The sequence below is a fragment of the Pteropus medius genome, unplaced genomic scaffold, assembly GCF_902729225.1.
Source record: "Pteropus medius unplaced genomic scaffold, Ma_sr-lr_union100, whole genome shotgun sequence".
NCBI lineage: Eukaryota > Metazoa > Chordata > Mammalia > Chiroptera > Pteropodidae > Pteropus > Pteropus medius.
Window position 1 is genome coordinate 10,822,489 of NW_024342474.1, and position 20,759 is coordinate 10,843,247.

Genomic DNA, 20,759 nt, shown 5'->3' on the forward strand with positions numbered 1-20,759 from the left:
TCCCAGGATTTGATAGCTCAAAAGCACTTTGAAGATGGATGATTAAAGTGTACTGCACAGGTGCATAGACAGGATGTCCAGCAGGACAGGAAATGGAGTGTTTACCAAAATATAACGCATGATGGGATTAAATTAAAACACATTCAATTGAGCTGAATGTCAAGGAAACCTTTTTTCCCGCTCTTAAATTTAATAAATAGATCAACTAGATTATGTACTTAGTCTCTGGTGGCGGTGGGAGGGAAGATAGTGAAATACTTGTTGCTAAGGAGATTTAAAATTAGATAGGTGGAGGGTAGGAATAAATATTTCCTGGATTAGACCAAAAGAACATACAGTTTTTCCCTTGCCATGTCCATTTCCTTAACTCCGATTCCACCCCTGATATGCCAGCCTCTTTGAGTAATATTTACTGTTACAGATGTGCAGATTTTTATGGCTTCAATTCTTGGTTTGTGCAATTAATTGCTCTCTCTTCTAGATCCAGTGGTTTGCTGTGGAAGTAGCATCAGCTCTCTCCAGGGTGGCCTGGGGAAGGTAGCCTGCTGCCTGGACTGGCTCGGCTGTCACTTATCACGTTGCCTCACTCAGGCTCTCTTTCAAGCTTAATTGAAAATAGTAACAATACTCCTAACTTTGTTATTGTGATGCATTCTCTTTCTGTGAGTAGAAACATGTAGTTTCTACCATACTGCCTAGCAGGTTGCAGGAACTTACTAAAAGGTTTCTGATGAATAAAAAGCCAAAATGAATCTATCTTTCCACGTATGTGCTTTGCACTAGTCAACGTTAGTTAGAAATTCTTTTTTCTCTCTTGCTTTTACCTTTTAATGTAGGAGAGGTTATTCCTGACTGACACCACGCCTCATAAATCTCTGACCTCTATTTTCCTTCTTTTGGTAGGTCTGCCACACTTACATATACGTTCCTTTTCATTTTTAGAAGATCCACCTAGTTCCCTGAAACAGAATCAAAGCCTAATACTATCATATTACAAGGGTGTTGAACACAAGGAAACTGTAGAAACTTGGAATCTTCCTATTGCTCTTCATATTCACTCTTATAAAGGTTTTTCCTGTTTTTATAAATGTCAAATAGCCCTGAAAACTTTTCCGGTTTGGATGTGGCTTTACATAACATAAATATTTTGGATATATTTAATGATTTTCAAGTACTATGCTAATTATGCCCATTATATTACTTATGGGATTTATGATTTAAAGCAAAAATATATACTTTGAAAAGGAATGTAGTCCTCTTGCAAATGAAATTGTGAGATAGACAAACTTGATCTCTAATTTTTAAGTTTATTCTAGAGAAATTTGTGTGGGAAAAGAGCAACATTTCTGGCTCGTTTCTCATATAGCTATAAGGATTCCAGATACCTTTTGACTTTTTCCTGGGCAGACCCTCGGAACTGGACCTTGATGAGGGCGATGCCCATTTGCTGAGTCACTGAGATTTATTATAGTCAAAATAGGCACAAATACTGAAAATAAACTTGGTAGAGTATGTAGTACCCCTTATACAAATGCAATTTAAGGTGACCACTTAATATTTTAACCTCAATGATTTACTAAATGTCTTTTGGAAAATTTTATAGTAAGTACCACTGAGTTTTTGCTTTTGTTATTTGTTTTTAAATTAACTATATCTGTTTGTGGACATTTCTATAAAAAGTGTTGATATTAGGCCCTTCGATTGGGAGTATAATCTGCCACCACAATCTTCTTTTAATGGGAAAACCAAGTATGACCAGGATAACTTAGACTTTTCCAGGAATGCAGCCCACTGGAAATTAGACAAAGATTAAGTGTGTGGACATCAGCCAACGCATGCATTACAGTAAGGGTATGCGTGTTTGCATGCCACACTATGATATAGTGAAATAATCTATCACTACAGATGGTGCTTTGCATGTTGATTATGTCGGGGGTACAGGTGCATTCTTCTTGCTATAAGGACTTCACTTCTGTTTGGATCCTTCTCTGCCGAACCCTCAACCCTACAGCCTGGACTTGCACTGCAAGTTACATGGCCTCTGAGTTAATCACTTTGGCTTGAACCTCTGGCAGGAGAAAGGGGAGAGAGTAACTAGTTTAGGCACAACCTCCTCCTTCAGCTTTGATGCTGCTTAATCCCTTCTCCCTCTTCCCAAAGCCTTTTTTTGAATGTTATATATTTGTCCGAATAGCATTTGAATCATCTTTGGATCCCAAGAATCACAGGACACCAACGTGGCAAAGCCAGCCATACTACATGCTCTCTCTCCAGCCCTGCCCTTTATCCTGTCTAGTAAATATGAAAACTGGTAAAAACCATGGACCAAGGGATTGCCTCTGCAACCACCTCCATACACATTTATGCATTCCTACAGGTTGAATTAGTTTATGTATAACAACCCATGAACACTTTAGTGTGGAAAAATAGTATTATATAAAGCTTAATATTAAACATTATGAAAAATACATATTTACAGAAGAAACTACAAAATACAACTATATACAATAATATCTGTTACCTTTAAATTACATAAATTCTTTAAAATTCTCCAGATTAATAAATTATACATAGTATCAATAGAAATAGCTGGCACCACTATAGGGCATGAAGCGAGTTTTTTAAAAAAATAAATCACACAGTGAATAGCTTTTATCCAGGAGATGTTCGGGTACATTCTCAATGCCTTGAATAGCCCGCATCTGAAAGGAAGGACACTGTCATTAGAGACTATAGCAGAGTGTGTCTTAGTTGTTTGTTCTGTTTATGAAAATTACAAGTAGGAAACACCAGCAGAGATGACTAGACCTCAATATAGTTTAGGATAAGGTCATCCCTGTGGGGGCCTGGTCATTTCATTCAGAACCATCTAGAACTGAAAAAGACCAATGATTCTAGTCCATCCCCTCTGGTTTTACAGATGAGCCTATAGGCCCAGAGAAGCAGAATGACCCACTCAGGGTTACACAGCTTATTAATGTAGTTAGTTCCAGAGCTAGGATCTGAATCCTAACTTTCAGATGCCTGAAGCTAACCATACCATAGTTAGCTTCCTTCAGGAGCACCCAGGATTACTCTTAAAAAAGACTCTAAAAAGTCAAAACAAGGCAAAGGAATCTCCAAGATCCTAGGAGCTCCCGCCTTCCTGGAGCTTCTTAAAGAACCTGACATGCAAAAACCTTAATTTATTATACAGATAAATTAAGGGGTAATTATTTACAATATAAAAGGATTATCTGACTTATAAAGGACTCCTTTAAATAGCAGCTCTCTCATGTATTTGTGCTTTATAGTTTATTAACTATTTAATATACTGGCTAGGTGTGCGGGTAAAGAGAGTGCAGAGAACTAAATAAAAGATCATTTAGAAATGGAGATAAAATAGCGCTGGAATAATGTTTGTAAAAAAAAAAATGGTCTGACCTATAGATATCAGTCCATGTGGCAAAGAACTGAAACCTCTATCAGCAGCTATGTGAGTGAGCCATCTTGAAGTAAATCTTGCAGCCCCAGTCGAGCCTTCACATGACGGTAGACCTGGCCAATGTCTTGACTGCAACCTCATGAGAGACCTTGGGCCAGAAATACTCAGCTAAGCTCCTTCTAAATTCCTGATCTACAGAAACTATGAGCTAATAAATAAATGTTGAGTGAAGCTGCTAAGTCTTAAGGTAATTTGTTAGGTGGTCATAAATATCTAATATGATGTAAATTCCAAGTATTGCTTTTGTTTGTTTTACATTCTGCTTTTCTTATGTGTTTATAAGAATATCCATGTTATTATAATATCCTCAAAAACATTCTTTTTGACGACTGCATTGTATTCTGTTCAGTAAATGCACCATGGTGTACTTAGTTCTCCACTGTAAACATTCAGGTCTTTTTTTCACTCAAACTTTTAACTATAAAAAGCTTCATGCAAAAAGCTTTTACAGTATTTAGAGTGGTAGTATAATACTGGGTGACAAGATAAGAACATATTAAGGACCTTGATAAATATGGCCAAGTACTTCTCCAAAGGGATTTTAAAATTTGAATTAGTTGCAATTCAAAGCATCTTCCATGGCAGAGTTTAGCCTTGGCATTTAGAAAAGAAATGTTAAGCAGAGTCCTTAACAGAGACGTCCCAGGCCAGGTAGGAAGAGCGGGCACGTGAAATCAGTGCTCAACTGTGGGAGTCCCTTCGCCACTGCTCCTCTCTTCCCTGTTGCGACTCAGTGAGGGCCTTTCCCTCAAGCCTTTGGGTAGAGGAAGAAATGGGTGGTACATTTTGGAAGAACTTTAGGTTTTTAATGATTTCCAGATTGATAAACGAACTTATAAGTTAGTTAAGTAAGCTCCTACCTCTGTGATACTCTGGATTCACATTTTCATAGATTGGAAATAAGGGGTTTTCTTGTTCACTCCGTAGCTTCCTTGCTCTGAGGACATCTCTTACACATTGATGTAGGTATACATACTGGCACTATGAAAAAGCAGAAAACACATCAGAAGGCAAATCCTCAAGTGTAAGAAAGGTGAGGGATTCTCACGGAACATCGACATGGCATTCGGTATGGTTAGCAAATGTCTTGATCATCACTTCAATAATAGTCTCTAGTACACAGAGGAGTGACTGCTTTCTATAACCACTGAGAAGATAGTAATGGTAACAGAAAGAAAGGTGGTGTTTATTCATTCTTTCTTATGTGCATAAATATTTAGAGAGCATGTTCTTTGAAGGCCTACAACTATGTCTGGCACATAGTAGGTCCCCCACAAATATTTATTAAATAGATGAATGAAAAACCGTGCTATGCATTTTACATAAATTACTTCATTTGATTACTGTAACAAACTCATGAAGTAGATACAATCATCCATATGAATGGAGACTCAGAGAAGTTAAGTGACTTCTCCAAGGTCACACAGCTAAGAAATGGGATCCTAGGACTTGATCCTGGGTGTGTGACCTCAAACTTCATGTTCTTTTCACTATACTAGTTTCTTAGATGAATCCTAATTTCATTGAATTATTGAATGAGAAAACCATTTCGCTGTGTACTTCACTGTTTTGTTCCCTGTCTTTTGAGAATATAATGAGAAAAAGGAAATGTATACAATAGATCCCACTGGACTATCAGTTCTTTGAGGGCTAGTTAAGTGTTTCATCCATCTTGGTTCTCTCAGCACTCAAGTCTGGCTCAGGGAGGAATCTCAAAGGTGTTGGCTGAGTGCAGAGAACTGCAGGAGTTACATAGTAAGGACAGACCCACCTGTCGATTATCTGGGAACTAGCTACTTTCAACATAGAAACAAATACAGAAGAGTCAGTGTTTTGATGACCATGAAGACATCTCAAAGACCTCCATAGACAACAGAAGCTCAGCCACAGAAAGCTAACCTTGTGCATTGAGCTCCTTCATCTCTACCAACTGAACTCTCTAATAAGGAAACAAATGTCTCTGCAAACTTAGCACTTGGCCTTAGGCTCCCTTAATGATACAGCAACTGCTCAGAGCCCAGGGAGAGAGGAGGTCAAGAAAAGAGCATGACACTATGTGAGGATGCTGGGCTCTTAGTCTGCCTCCATCTAGCCTTGGTTGAATCATAAGGCTTTGCAGGATCTCAGTTTCCCCATCTATCAAACAAGAGGCCAAGGTCTCTTCTAAGGCTAACATCGTCTGACCATTAAAAGGTATAAGACTTTGCGTTGCTGTCAACTAGATGGACTCTATGTTTAAGATGATCAACATGGTAGAATATTTTAAAGCTTGGAGATACAAAGTGAGTCTGACTATAAAATCTTCCCTCCCAAATGATCTTTAAAAGTGAACAAGTATTGATTGTTATGGGCACTAGGCATTGACCCTGATTGGCTAGCTTGGTCATCTACTCATGGGACTTTATAATGTAGGTCTGGTATAATCATTAGATTAGGACCATTCGAAGAAAGAGAACAATCATAAATGAGGCCTGCATTAAAATTAATTACTATTCACTGCCTTTCTTCTCAAAAGCCCTGCTCACTTGTTATGAGAGCTTTATGACACCTTGATCTTGAAAATTCGAGGAGGGTACTATCCTGAAACGGTTGCTAGCACAGGCAGTCTCTTTTTTTGCCATCTTGAAAACAATCTACCATGTTATAGACAGACACATCCCTGCCTCCTCCCATCCAAGGCATAATTCATACTTTCAGTTCTATTGGGATGTTAAATTACTTTGGGACCTTAGCGTTCAGCTGTGAATGAGCTCTTGTACCTCTATTCTATGCCTTGTTAATATATTCTTCAACAATGATCCACCATGGGCTTTGAAACTAGTTAATATCCATTACTTTGCCTTGTCTTAAATATAAATTCTTTATTTCCCAATAGAATGTCCCTTTGAAAATGATTACTACTAAAACCTTCAGCTTGCTAATGTGCTTCCCACTTAATTCATGAGAAGTACTCAAAGTCTAATATATAAACTTCAGATCATAAAAGATCATTTTTTCCTCTGTCTAGCTAACTGGTGAAGCCTCAGTTCCATTCAATTTTGCCAATAGTTGCAATAGTAGGTAATATTTATAGAATTAAACTTAAGTCCTTTTAATTGTCCATGAGTGCAGAGTTTAGCAGAGGGACAGACGTGTGAACAAATATCTATAAGGTGATAAACATAAGACAGAATCGTGTATAAAGCTTCATAGAGAAGAAGAAGCCATCAGGTTCACTTCGGGGGAGGCAAATATCGAGCTAGAGAGAAAAGGTGACACTTGTAAAAATTTGAGCAAAGAAGTAGAACATTCAAATGATGTAAATAGCGTGAAAGTGCACATATATTCTGGAAACTTGAGTAGCCTAGTGTAGCTAAAACGTAGGGTTCATGGGTCATGAGAAACCCCCAGGACGACCTCCCAAATGAGCACTGAGTTCCTTTGTCCCACAACATCCTACCATTTCCTTCTCATGGGAAGCAGATGACAGACTGTGACTTTCACCTATTGTTCTTTGCTCCATCTGAGTGTCTCTCTCAGAGTTAGCCTGCCCCAAGTCAGGCTCGAAGAAGTAGGGACACACTTGTAAATCCCCTTTCTCATGTTTCTTTGTTTAGAAATCCTTGCTCTTTGGTATATCTATCAAAACTCGTGAAGACCTCCATCCCACGGTATCCCAAATAAGGTAGAACAAAGTTGAGGCCGTCTATTACAAGGACCCAGAAAGGTAATACCAGGGGTCAGAATGTCCTTCCTCCTTTGCCGGAAGTCACCCACGGGCGCAGCTGTGGGTCACAGCCCCCTCCACTCTCTGCCAGGCCCAGGTGAGCCCTGTCAGTTCTGGGGCCAGGGCTCCTGAGACTGTAGCAGCCCAACTTCAGCAGAGTCTTAAAGCGAGACAGATAGTATCTGGATATTGTTAGGGATTTCATTTGCTAGAAGAAAAAAAAAGTCAAGAGAAAATTTCTATCTATCTGCAATGTTTACTTCATCATGAACGGAAGAATCAAAGTTGATTCTGGCTCAAGGAGAGAAACTTTCCTTAATTTTGTCAGGCCCTAAAACGATGGGGGTGGGTGGTGTTATAACATGAAACTGGAAAAGCAAGCTGCGGCTTGTACACGAGGATGACAGTTTGAACTTTATTCTACAAGTGATAGCTAGCTAGAGAACTTTGTTGGTGACGGTGGTAATGAAGGCTGTTAGGACAGAAGCTGGAGACAGGGAACCCACTGGGAGGCTAGAGCACTAGGCCCTGATGAGAGTTGAGAAAGGGCTGTCAAGGGCAGCCCTTGTGGGGCGGGAGAAAGATGTCAGGTAGAACTGACAGGACTCAGGGGCTGCTCGAATGTGGGAACTGCAGGAAAAGAAGTCAGACCCTTAGCTCAGGCAATCAGATGAATGGCAAGGTAGATGGAGACCCGGTCACCTGAAACTGGAAAAAGCAAGAGCAGGAGTGCTCTTGTTGTTGTCATTTTTGTTGTTTGTTTTTTGAAAGACAGATAATGAGATTTTTGAGTTTGAGATGAATGTAAGGCTTCCAGGTGGAACTGTCTCTCAGGCAAGTACTTAGGTGGATGCTGGGGAAGGAGAATGAGATGTGGGAAACATGGACGCGTGCTTGGTTCTCGAAGCCATGGGAGTGGGGACATTGCAAAGAATAAAGGTGGAGTGAAAGAAGAACAGTGCCTTGAGGATAGAACCTTGGGGAATCGAACAGTGAAAAGGCAACCTGAGGAACAAGAGCCACACAATCTTCAGAGAGGCAGGAGGAGGAGAGGATGAGAGAAGAAGGAGTTATGTCCACAGAAAAGGAGGGAGAACTTTGGCACATCGTGTTACCGCTGCTCTGGAAGTCGCCCAGTGATATTTACAATAGGGAGTGCTCATCACCGAAATGTGTCTCCAGAGTTCTGGGCAGGTGTGTGGAAGTGACACATGGCCCAAGAAGCCTTTGACAATAACTGGGGAGCCTGAAAACACACACACACTTACTCACATCCCTCGGGCTACTTCAAATGTGGTAACCTCCTTTTCCTAAAATAACAAATTAAGTATGATTTGAGTCTGTGGAAGTGACAATAAACTAATAATGAAACATTGATGCCGACTTTTTAGCAACGTAAATGTAGAGTATTTGTTCATTCGATTGACAAAATATTGAAGATAAAGAGAAGGAAAACATGTTCCTACCCTCTAGGAACTCCGAGTTTTGTAGAGAAACCTGAAGGATGACAATTATGATACAGTGTGATATAATTCTGTAACCCTTAATAAAATAACAGGGCTAGGCAGTGGTCATCAATGGTTGCCCAAGCTGTTAAATGAAAGGCTGATGGGGAACATGTTAGCGGATGGTCACTGTCGATTTCATCAGCACTGAGACAGACACCGACAGGAAGTATCTGAGCAAGAAATATTCGGCACGACCTGTGAAGCACTGCGGTGGTAAAAAGAGACCTGAATTTAATCGAGCCTCATGGTGGTTGACAAAAACTATAGAGAATAGAGGAATACATTACCACTGTGAAAAAGCAGTCAGCCATATCCAGATGTGGGAAAGTCTATGGAACAAATGAGCCGGTTTCTTTAACAAATATATGGCATGGAAAACAAATTAGAGGGAGGGTGATTATAGATTAAAAGAGATTTAAAAGAGACTTCGACCACATGCAATGTGTGGACTTTGTTTGGATTCTAATGCAAACCAAGTAGAGAAAGTAATTTTTGAGATAAATATATTTAAACACTGACTGGATATTAGATAATGTTAAGGGATTATAGTTAAAATTGTTAGATATGTTGATACTGTGGTCATGGTTTTAAAAAGAGTCCTTATTTATATAATGCGCACACACGCACACACACACACACACACACGGCTTTTAAAGATGAAATAATGCGACAAGTAGGATTTTCTTTAAAATATTCCAGTGAGGTCAAGGGGTGGGGGAATAGTATATGTGGGACGTAAATGAAAAAAGAACACAGAATACTGATAATTGCAGAGGCTGGAGCTTAGGTAAATGAAATCCACAATACTATCTTCCTTTGTTTCACATATTTAAAAAAATTCCATAATAAAATCAAAATATGGTGTAATAATTGTTATAATGAAAATACTCCCAGCCCAAGACAATGGTGGTGGCAGAGGATCCCTGGTGGGGTACCTCCTGCAGGAGACAATGACACCAGTGTTTTCCCAAATGTGTTACAGAATATGAGTCCTGCAAGGTATTAATATGTGCTGCCCCAAAAAAGAATTCAGGAGTCAACGTGGTTTTGGGAAGAGTAGGTTTAACAAAGCTTAGGGGGAGCTTTGCTGCAGGACACCCCTGTTTTGTGGGGTGCAGCAACCTGCACAGTTGACACATGTACTGTGACCATAGAGGGAGATAGAAGCATGTAGAACCTTCCACCTTTCTGACCATGGGAATTCTTTTTTTTTAATAGAGGATTCTGCAGTTATGTGGGAAACACAAGGGTAAGAGAACTTGGGCCTTGAAAGGCAAGTACATAAGGGAGTGACTTGCTTGGGCTGTGTGGGGACACAGGCCTGACCCTGAGGCTGTGGGCAGTGGACTTGGTGCTTAGGGCTTAGGGTTCTCTAGAGTAGATTCAAGTCCCAGCTTGGCCACATCACAGCTGTGCAAAGTCCTTTAGCCTCTGAACCTCAGTTTTCTAGCCTGGAAATGGAAAATAATACCTCTCTTATCTGATTCTTGTGAAAATTTAACATATTCAAAAATGCTCTGCAAATGCCAAAGGACTGTACAAATGAAAGCATTTATCTTTCACCAACAACATACACTTCTTCAGTGTCGCCCGAGCTGGGCATGCAGCAGGGGTGGGCTGAAGGAGAGAAGAGATTGGAATCTGTTTCCTCTTTACTAATTGAAGTTCTTGTGCTCACCCACCAGCCTAACCGAAAATGATCTTCAAGATGGCCTGGCCCGGCTTTCTCCCATGTATAATGCATTGATCAAAAAAAAAAAAAATCTATCTTTCTTCCTACCCACTCACGGAAGATGGGCAATCAGCTCAGTAAAGATAAAGATACACACCCTTATCACTGAGATTTGTTTGAAAGCAATAAGTCCTAGAAAACATGTATATTCAGAGCTCTTTCTCTTCCTAATGAGACATAGTTATTTTCCTTGTCAGAGTAAAGCTCTGGGCATTTTGTGGTGTCAGGGAGAGCCAGAGAGAGTAGTCTGTGTCCTTCAGCCTGTGACCCTTACCTCAGTCTTGACCATGTGAACCCTGTGAAGTCTTAGGTCGTGTACTGCTCCATAGATGTCCACAGAGTCTTTGGAGTCTAATTGCTGGAGAATTCGGTCCAAAGCGATAAAGGTTCCTGTCCTACCCACGCCGGCACTAGAAGAGATATCGAAGGAAGCTGAACCTTTTTATTAACTTGGTCTTTAAAGTCTACATCCAGAGACTCAGCACAATCTTTCTTTTCTCTTCCAAGTTATGGGAGAATATAGGAATACTTTTTCTCCACGTGCACTGTCAATGAAATATGGCTTAGAGCCTCAGCTTCCACCTCTTTCCTCTACCTCCCTCATCCCACCAGGGGTAAGTACTGCTCTGCCCTTGGTTTATATCGTTTCCATGCATGTTTTTATACTTTTCCTACATCTATGTAAAAAACAATATATTTATTTTTGTCTAAAAAATTTATTAAAATGGTAACACATTTCACGTATCCTTCTGCCAACTTTTCTACTTGATATTATGTTTTGAGATTTATCCATGTTGTTACAAGTAGGTCCAAGTTCTTCTAATTACTCTATAGAGTTCATAAACCACCACTAATCCATTCACTGCTAATCCATTCCTTACTGATAGGCAGTGAGATGATTTTTAGTTTTTCTCTGTTAAAAATTGTGTTGCAGTGAACATCCTTGTGCACACGGGGGCATTTCTCTAGGGTTGATATATAGAAGTAGAACTGCTGTATCATACATAGGGTGTGGACACCTTCCACTTCACTAGGGATTGCCAAATTGCTCCCCAAAGTAACTGTACAGCCTGGGGATTTTCGATGCACATATTTGTAAGACAAAGAAGAACAGTCTGCCAGTGGTCCTGGGTGAAAATGCCAGCCATTCTTCAGAAAGCAGGAAGCTCTTGAGTGCCTCACATTTCTATTAAAAGCATCAAGGTTCCAATGACATATAAAAGCAAGGCTCCTAGGGTGCTGGACTGATTGGGAGAAAATGACTGCATTTGACATTTCTCTTACTGTAGCAATTCCCTGCTCCTTATTTATCGGTGCCATTCATTTAGGGCTATCAAAGTGTTGCTGCAAACACTAATTAGCTAAACACGAGGCTCCCCAGAGAGCGAGAGAGAGATGGATTGCTTGTTAGGTTGATTTTATAGACACACAGTCTGAGGCAAAGAGAGATCAAGAGAAAATAGAAATTTAAGAGCAAAATTGGGTGCTATAGGTGACGAGCGTGACTTGACCCGGAGGGAGGTGTAAAGCAGGGATTTTGAAGGATAGTTAGGGTTTATATAGGTACAGGAGAGAGATAAGGCTATTCCAAGAGTAAGAATAGCAAGAGGCAAGAATAAGCATGTATTCTGCCTCTAGCTAGAGTGGGAGGGGATTTTCTGGGAACTTGGACTGGAGGTAAGATGGGGCCCAATTATGAAGGGCCTGGAAGTCACATAAGGACTTTGCATTTTGTACAATAGGAAAAAGAGCAAAAGGGAGAGAGAAGGATAAAGAATGAGGATGAGAGAGATGTGGGATGTGAAGAAAGTGTAAAGAAGTCAGTAAAAAGGAGTGAGGTTGGGGAGAAGGCGGAAGAGAGAATAACGACATTCTCTGGGCCTAGGCAAGCCGGTTATTCCAGATGAATCCTCCACCCACCAGATTCCCCTTGCTTCTGCCATTTTTTCAGACTCCTGGCTGCCATTTTATTGGCTCCCAGTCTCCGAGTACCTGCAGTGCACCACCGTGGGCCCAGCACCGGGTGTTCTGTTGATGTAGTCCCTGACGGTTCTCACAAACTGGATCAGGGACTGGGTAGTCTCCGGGACTCCATGGTCTGGCCACACCGTATAGTGAAATTGGCGGATGAGTCTGTGTGTGTCGAGCTGTTCCTCCTGGAAGAGCACAGAAGATAAGAAGAAGAACTGACCCAGGACGAACCTTTAAATTGGATAACTGTGTGACAGGAGTGGATCCAGCAAAAACGGATGTCTTTCATCTTCCCAAGCTAGGTTATTAAACAAAGTCAAACAAACTAACATACGCTGCATATCTTAAACTCCCGGATGGTCCATTCGGGCAGCACGGACTCCGAGAGCATCTGCAGGATGAGGTCCCCGTAGTAGAGGGAATCCTGGTCCGCTGGCCAGTAATGGTCACATTTTACCTAGGGGAAGACAGACGGAAACAAGTGAGTCCAGAAGTGTGACTCTCCTATGAGCCTGGACTTTCTCTCCTTGAAATGTCTTCCTGAGTTGGAATCGAGGATCAGCTGCTGAAGCAACTGCCCATCTGCTTTGCATTAACTGGCTCACAGCCAGTGCTGAAGCTGGGCTGCGGCTGCTAGTGAAGGAGGGACACTGAGCGGGCAAGGAGCAAACCCCCAATCTCTGGATTCATTTACCTTTCAGGTACAATGTTCCACGGTTGAGGGTTTTTTTGTTGTTATTGATTTCTTTAGCATTTCAGTTCCACCAGCAGATAAAACACATCTTACAATGGTTCTTGCTGAAGAAAGATCTAGCTGGGCAGAGGGAGGCCCTGTTTTGTTTATAGTTTCATATCACCGTCCTAACCTAGACCCAGTGCCCTGTGCCAAATGACCTTTGAAAAGTCAGAACATTTAACTAAGCTCACATTTACATGTAGAAAGACAAGAGAAAGAGGATTATGAACACTTATTTATTGACCAGAGGAACTGGGCACTTTGCATGTAATCTCTCTTTTAATCCTCAAAGTAACAATATAAAGTAGAGGATTATAAGTGCATTACGAGAGGTTTGCTTAATTTGTCCTGTTAAGTATTTTACTTTGTGTCTTCAGACACAGTCCAAAGCTCACTCCTCCTTCTTTTGTAAAAGTAGGGGCAGAGCCAGCGACTCCAGCAAGGCATTTCCTTTCATCATACACTGAAGGATGGAGGTGACAAGTGCCAGTTAATCTTTCTGTGTCATGGGCACTTCTGATGATCCCAGTCCTCAAATGGAAACACCTTTGACTGAAAATTCAGACCCAGAATCCAAACTGGGCATCATCGATTAGAGCCTTTTCTAACTGAGTGGCTTAATTCACTAACCATGCTCTCACATGCTCCCTACTTGGCTTTTGTGGGTTTAACTTGTGATGATGGGGAAGAATTCCTTTCATGTGTAGGAAAGAAAGTTTGGAAGTCAGGAAGGCTGTTTACTCACTCGGCCCTTCTCGACACACTGGGTCACCATGACAATGTTGTGAACATTCTGTTCCCACGCCATTTTCCAGAAGTCATCCTTAGTGCCAGGAAGAGGTCCCTGAGTAGCAATGTATTCTCTTCTGAAGTTGTTCCCCTGCGATGAATTTACAATATGGAGAGTCAGAAACAATGGGCCTCTTCAAAACTATAAACAAAGGATTAGCACTGCAGATTAGGTGATAAGTAGGTCTTTGCCAAGCCCCTGCCTTTAGAAAAAGATACTAACACTAGTGTCAAGGCTTGGGAGGAGGAAGGACGAAGGTCAGTACAGGGAACTGTTGTTAAGAGCCCAATTCCCTTTTATTAGGCCGGGTCTATTCTAAAAGGCAATGGAGGACTCAGGCGATAATCTAGACGACATTTCACTTGCACTTGTGTGTGTGTGTATGTGCGTGTGTGTGTGTACGTGCGTGAGTGTGTGTATAGACTGTTTGAGGGACTGACTTTGATCGGTCTCTTTCCCTATTTAACTTAGAAGATTTTCGTCATTTTGGATAACTGACATTAGAATGTTGGTAAGAGGTGTCATGCAAGGGAAACTTAAAGAGAAACCACTGTTTATTGAGCACTCACCATATAACATGCTGTGGGTCAGGATTTTCACAGATCTCATTTAATGTTAACCACAACTCTATGAGCTAAGATATTTTCATCTACTCGTTCTGTACTCTAGCAACACAGAATTCCTTGCAGATCCTAGTCAAAGCTCTTTTTCTCTTTGCCTCTCCTCAGGGCTTCTACATTATGTCACCTCTGCCACTCCCACGCCCCACCCACCCAAACACTGACTCTCATCTGGCTATTCCTTATTTATCCTCAAGTCTCAGCGTGTTGCCTGCTCTGCTGAGCTTTCCTTTATCTTTCTCTCTGCTGAGTGATGCTCTCCTCCCAGAAGCTACTGTGGCAATCTCTAGCTTCTTGCTACTCGGAGAGCAGTCCTCAGACTGGCAGCACGGGCTCACCTAAGAGCTTGTTAGAAATGCAGAATCCCTGGTCCCAGCCCAGTCCTGCTTTATCAGAATCTGCATTTTAACATGACTCACAGATGACGTGGATGTTTGTTAATGCTGGAAGCACTGCTCTAGCCTGTTTCTCACGCATCATCTTCTCATTTCCTGATGCCCCAACTCTGCTGAGCACTTACCTTATCTATCTTACCTTATCCTGTACATAGCTCAGTATTTGACTTATTGCTAGCACTTATCAAATGTTTATTGAGTGAGGATGATTATTTGAGATAAATATTATTTATCCTCATTGTTTGGAAAAGAAAATGGAGGCCCAAAGAGGTGATATAACTTGCCCAAGGTCACAGAGTCAGCAAGGGGCAGAGATGGGATTGAAACTTGGATCTGTCTGACTCTAAAGCTTTTCCACCGTAGTGTGCTGTAGGAAGTTGGCAAGATGCTAGCCAGAATCAGAGCCCAAAAGTTTGACACAACCTTTGAATTGTGTCTGTGGTTTTCAAAAGTCCAAATAACTTTGAATTAGCTTCCCTACCTAGGCAATCTTATCAGGAGAAGTCCAGATTCTTGAGAGAGCATTAAATTTGGCTAAGGGCTGCAGAGAAAAAATGACCTGTGAAAATGCATCCTGGGCCCATTAAAGTCTCTTGTGACTACAGCCATTCTGGAAAATGGGCCTTAGCAGTTATCAAATAGGGCACCCCATGTTTTATGCCAGTCGGACATGGTCTTCTAAGACCTATATGTTTCCAGACCTAGGAACGCTGACGGAGTGTAGGAGGAGAAGTATTGCCAGTGTTTCCACCTATCAGAGCTTCATCTGGGCTCTGCGGCCTAGTGGTTCACTTACAGGGATGTAGCTGGCATTGATGTAGTCAGAGCACGGGTCATCATCTACATTGGACAGCTTCACTCGAGCGGCATCATCTGGAAGGAAGTTTATCGAGACAGATTTGTCACTGAGGCTTGAGGTGATTTCTCTATAGTTTATGGAATGATTATTATTTGATGTACATTAGCTCCGATCCTCACAAGAGCCCCGTAAGGGGAGTATTCTCATCTCCATTTTGCAGATGAGGCTCAGACGGGATAGCTAACTGGCCCCAGGTTGCACAGGTGGTTCATAAACACACACACACAAACAAACAACCAAACACCCTTTAAAGTCCCCTCTGTGCTTTCCTTTGTAACACTACAACATTTGCCCAAGGAGGGACCAGCTCTCTCTCACTGCAGGAATGAATACAACCCAGAAAAACTACCTTCCATTGCTTCACATAATAGGGTAAGAATAATAAAAATACATATAATAATTGCTAACTGGAGACTAGGTTTGCCTTTGCTGTTATCTCTGTTACTGCTTTGAGGACTCATGGTGAAACGTCAACAGCATAAGAGTCCTCTGAGAACTTGAATTTAAGCTGGTCGTTGCCCATGTGGAGAGAAGTGCAATAACATACAAGTCATTCCTTTTTAAAAGCATTTAGAGCCTCACATCTTCCAAATCCAGCTATATCATATTTCTTTAGCCCCATTTTATTCCTGGAAAAGAGAAAAAATGACTAGAGGAAGACAATGTTACGAATTTCAACACAAAACTCACAAGGCAGTATATTGTTGTATCGATTTTTCCCTCTATTCTCCGGCAGGAGTGCAATGTCACACGATTGGTTTCGACCCACGTCTTTTAAGTCCTATTAGGTCAAAAAGAATTTTGCAAGTGGAGAATGTGAAACAGGATAAGGCAAATCATACAATTCTTGGGATACTAATATGAGAATATATACTAGGATATGTACTACTTACTGTTTACGGAATGCCTAGTATTCAATGTGCATTAGCTCTGATTCTCACAACAGCCCCACGGGAGGCATTTTCATCTCCATTTTATAGATAAAGCTCAGAGGGATAACTACCTTGCCCCAGGTCACATGAGTGGCCAAGCTGGGAATCAAATCCGAAGCCTGGGCACTTTTCACTAAACCACATTGTCTCCTAGTCAAGCAAATGGCCAGATTAAGTAACTGAGAGCATTAGTTTTGTATTTACAATTTGTTAATTCTTTCTGACCATCTGATCCAGGTAGCACTTTGCCATGCTAGTCTGGAGATCAAACTGGCCTGTGAGACTAGGTGGTATGTTATGCAGAGAAGGGATTTGGGCATAAAAGAGTGCTCAGCTGGGATCCTAAGTGTCATCCTAACTCCCGAGTCCATTCGGTTTGTGATTCCACGGTAAAAGTTGGGAGAGAAATTCTGCTAAGGACTAGGGTGCTAAAGCATCATTGCATCTGAGTCGTACCTCGTACTCCTTAGATAGGAGGTAGTTGGAGTCGGCCTGCAGCTTCATAAAGTGCCCTTCAAACTGATTTACTTTTATCGGGCTAGAGTTAAAACATAACACAAAAGGAAAGAAAATTACTGAAGAGAAAAATGCCGTTACCAGTTGAAGCTGTATTTCAAAAGCAGGTAATATAGTAATTAATGAGTTTTCTCTCTTACCAAGAAGTTTTCCGGTTACTGTGCAGGGAAGCCAAAAGAAAAATAAAGACCTTGTTAACAAACCTTGCATAATACAATCAACTCATCTTTCAATAAATTGTGTGAAGGAAGATGTGGTGCTCACCCTTTCTGGCCCAGGTTCAAGTGGACAGATAACGGTCGGTCCCGGCGGATGCTCAGGTGGGCAGAGGGCCTTTCTCGACCATGGCTGCAACGTAAGGAAGAGGATTATATTCTGATTATGAAACTTGTCTTCAACAAATTTTTCTATTTATGGTAAGGCTGTGCATGTTTGTGCAAATATGGATTTTTCAGTATTCATGTAGATTTACACTCAGCCAACGTCTCTTTGAGGGAGGGAAAGAGAGGAAGAGCATAAAGAAGAAATAGATTTTTCCCACTCAGAAACGGATCTCTGCAATAGCTGAAGATTTTTCTTCTGGTTTTTGGCGACAGGTCACAATCACCTCCCACAATCTCAATAAAACTTTCCTTAAAAAAAAATCCCAGTAAACCTTAGATGCAAGACATGACTGCAAGAGAGAGAACAATGTGCCAAATAAAAGAAGTTCCCTAAGAGAAGAGAGTGTGGCATTGGGACCACATGCTATTTGGTCCTTTTTGGTATCTCCTTAAATTAGCATGACAGATATGGTGATGTCAACCACATTTTTCAGCATAATTCAGAAAAGTACTTGGGCACACAGTTTTTGTAGACATCTCTGTCTTCATGAGGAGACTGAACTGCACACGACATTTTTTTTTCCTGTGCAAAGGGGTTATTTCACATTCAGATGAAGCTACACAGGGCCTCTCAGTCATTTGAGAAGGTAACATTCATCAATGATACATAGATAGGCTGAAAAAGTGAGTCATGGTTTTAGGGTTTGACTTTTGTTTTTCTTGAGAAACAAAGGTCATTTAACCTAGAGAAATTAAATTACTTCCCCTTCTTACTGTTCAGGCTAAAGGGCTTTTTCAGTTGTATGTTTCAAGGTGCGAACCCAATCACCAAAGGAACCTTTGTACTCACCCCGATTTCTGTCTGCAGATGAATAAGGCAACAGCGGCCACCAGCATGCCAATTAAGAACAGACCAGCACTCACACCTTCAATAACTCCAAACAAAGGCTCTACAATAATCCAGATTGGAAACAACAAACCCAGGTGGGAACATTAGTGTTAAAGACCCAGTAAGGGAGCTACGTAAGCCCTACCTCCCTACGAACATTCCATAAGAATTTAACCGATACCCACACTGAGCCATGTACTATCTAAAAGCTGGAAGTTCAAGGCTGAGAAGATGAAATGCTGGCTACTATCCTGTCGGCCACTTTTGAAATTAATGGTATTTAGCTTTTAAAGGAATTTTGAACTTGTTTGTGCTTATGTAAAGTGTGGCGCATGAGAGATAAAGGCCAGCAGTTTGCTACCAAAATAAAAATGCTATTTCATTTATATGAAACAAGTAACAGCATCTGGGACTTTGGCAAATCCAGTGAACATCTGAGTTATTTTAACAAAATCTAATTTTTATTTTCTGGTATGATACTGCCACTAGGAGTTTATAAACAGGTAAGAGTAGCTCACTTTTAAAACAGTTTTATTGAAGTATAATTCACTTACCATACAATTTACCAGTTTAAATAGTATAATTCAATGATTTTTAGTATAGTCACAGTTTTACGAACATCATCACATTTGATTTTATAATATTTTCATTATCCACTACCAAGGAAACCCACACCCTTTAACCATCATTCTCTATTCTTTTCTCTCCCTAGCCCCTGGAAACCACTACCTATTTTCTGTCTTTATAGATGTGCCTGTTCTAGACATTTCGCATAAAGTGAATCATAAATATGTGGTCTTCTGTGATCGGCTTCTTTCACTTAGCGTAATGTTTTCAAGGTTCATCCATATTGTAGCATTAATCAGTATTTAATTCTTTTTTTATGGCCTAATAAGATTCCATTGTATGGCTATATCACATTTTGTTTATCTAATCATCCATTGATAGATATTTGGGTTATTCCTATATTTTGGTTATTATGAATAATGCTGATATAAGCATATTTACAAGTTTTTGTGTGGGCATGTGTTTTCATTTCTCTTGGGTATATACTTAGGAGTGGAATTGCTGGGTAAGTTGGTAACTCTAGGTCTAACATTTTGAGGAACTGCAAAACTGTTTTTCCAAAGCAGCTACACCATTTTACATTCTCACAAGCAATGAATGTGGGTTCTAATTTCTCCATATCCTCGCTAACACTCGTTATTGTCTTTTTGATTACAATCATCCCAGTGGGTGTGAAGTGGTATCTTATCATTTTGATCTGTATTTCCCTGATGACTAATAATATTGAGCATTTTTTCATGTGCTTACTAGACATCTGTATTATCTTCTTTGGAGAAATGTCTATTCACATCCTTTATTATTTGTCTTTACGTTGCTGAGTTACAAGGTAAGAGTTCTTTAGATATTCTGAATACTCAAATATCAGATATATGATTGGCAGATAGTCCCCATTTTGTGAGTTGTCTTTTCACTTTTTTCATGGTCTCTTTTTAAATTTTGATTAAGTCCCATTTATCTGTTTTTCATATCTAAGAAACCATTGCCTAATCCAAGCTTACGAAGATTTACTCCTATGTTTTCTTTTAAACATTTTATATTTGGCTCTTATATTTAGGTCTGTGGAGTAGCCCATTTCTGAAGTTTCATTTTAAGCCTCTGAATTTGTTTACTCAGCGTTGCTTTTCAAGACTCATCAAATCAGCACAACCATCTTTCCTTTAATGTGGTTAATATTCTATTTTAAATATATCTTTACTATCTTCCTTTACTGGATTATATACAATTTTTGTTGTATAACAATATTTCAAAGGGGAAAAATTGTGTTTATAAAGCCCTTACTTAACATTAAATTATAAGCAAATATGCCTAAATCCTCTTAACTGTGCTCTGATTTCTTTTTGGTTTGAAAAGTGAGAGATTATCCCTATATTTGGCATAAATAGATGGGAGTGTTTGTGAGACTGAGTCATTTTTTTTGTCATGCAGCATGACAGATTGTTTTAGCTATAAAGAAGAACTTCCTGAGATCAAGCATTGTGAAACACTCACTACAGGGAAAGGCTGGGACAGATAATGGTTTCAAGAAACAATGTGCTGAAAATAATGCTATTCTCAGCTTGATGGAAATATTCCAAGGCAGTGTAGTGCAGAGGTTAAGGATTCAGGCAGAAAGTGTCAGAATCCCAGCTCTATTATCTTTTCCAGCTCTACTAGGCTTTATTCAGTATGATCAATGACAGTCTTCTTGATGAGAGGACATTTGCAAAGAAATCTGGGTTACTTAAACTCTTA

At 40.4% G+C, this 20,759-nt stretch overlaps 1 protein-coding gene across 2 annotated transcripts in view; it reads right to left on the minus strand.

Moving 5' to 3' along the window:
• Positions 1-2,372: 2,372 nt before the first annotated feature.
• The window catches only part of PTPRB (protein tyrosine phosphatase receptor type B), a 102,634-nt gene continuing 84,247 nt past the window's right edge, over positions 2,373-20,759 (minus strand). Inside the window, exons 23-34 of one of the 2 annotated variants that reach the window (XM_039866015.1) lie at positions 18,423-18,522; positions 17,514-17,597; positions 17,390-17,407; positions 17,190-17,271; positions 16,492-16,582; positions 15,739-15,815; positions 13,883-14,017; positions 12,736-12,858; positions 12,423-12,586; positions 10,705-10,840; positions 4,345-4,465; positions 2,373-2,702 (exon numbers count right to left, since the gene is read on the minus strand). In XM_039866015.1, coding sequence (XP_039721949.1) covers positions 2,680-2,702; positions 4,345-4,465; positions 10,705-10,840; positions 12,423-12,586; positions 12,736-12,858; positions 13,883-14,017; positions 15,739-15,815; positions 16,492-16,582; positions 17,190-17,271; positions 17,390-17,407; positions 17,514-17,597; positions 18,423-18,522 — 1,154 coding nt within the window. In that variant the 3' untranslated portion in view covers positions 2,373-2,679. The remainder of the gene's footprint in view (positions 2,703-4,344; positions 4,466-10,704; positions 10,841-12,422; positions 12,587-12,735; positions 12,859-13,882; positions 14,018-15,738; positions 15,816-16,491; positions 16,583-17,189; positions 17,272-17,389; positions 17,408-17,513; positions 17,598-18,422; positions 18,523-20,759) is intronic. The other variant, XM_039866016.1, reaches the window with a different exon arrangement.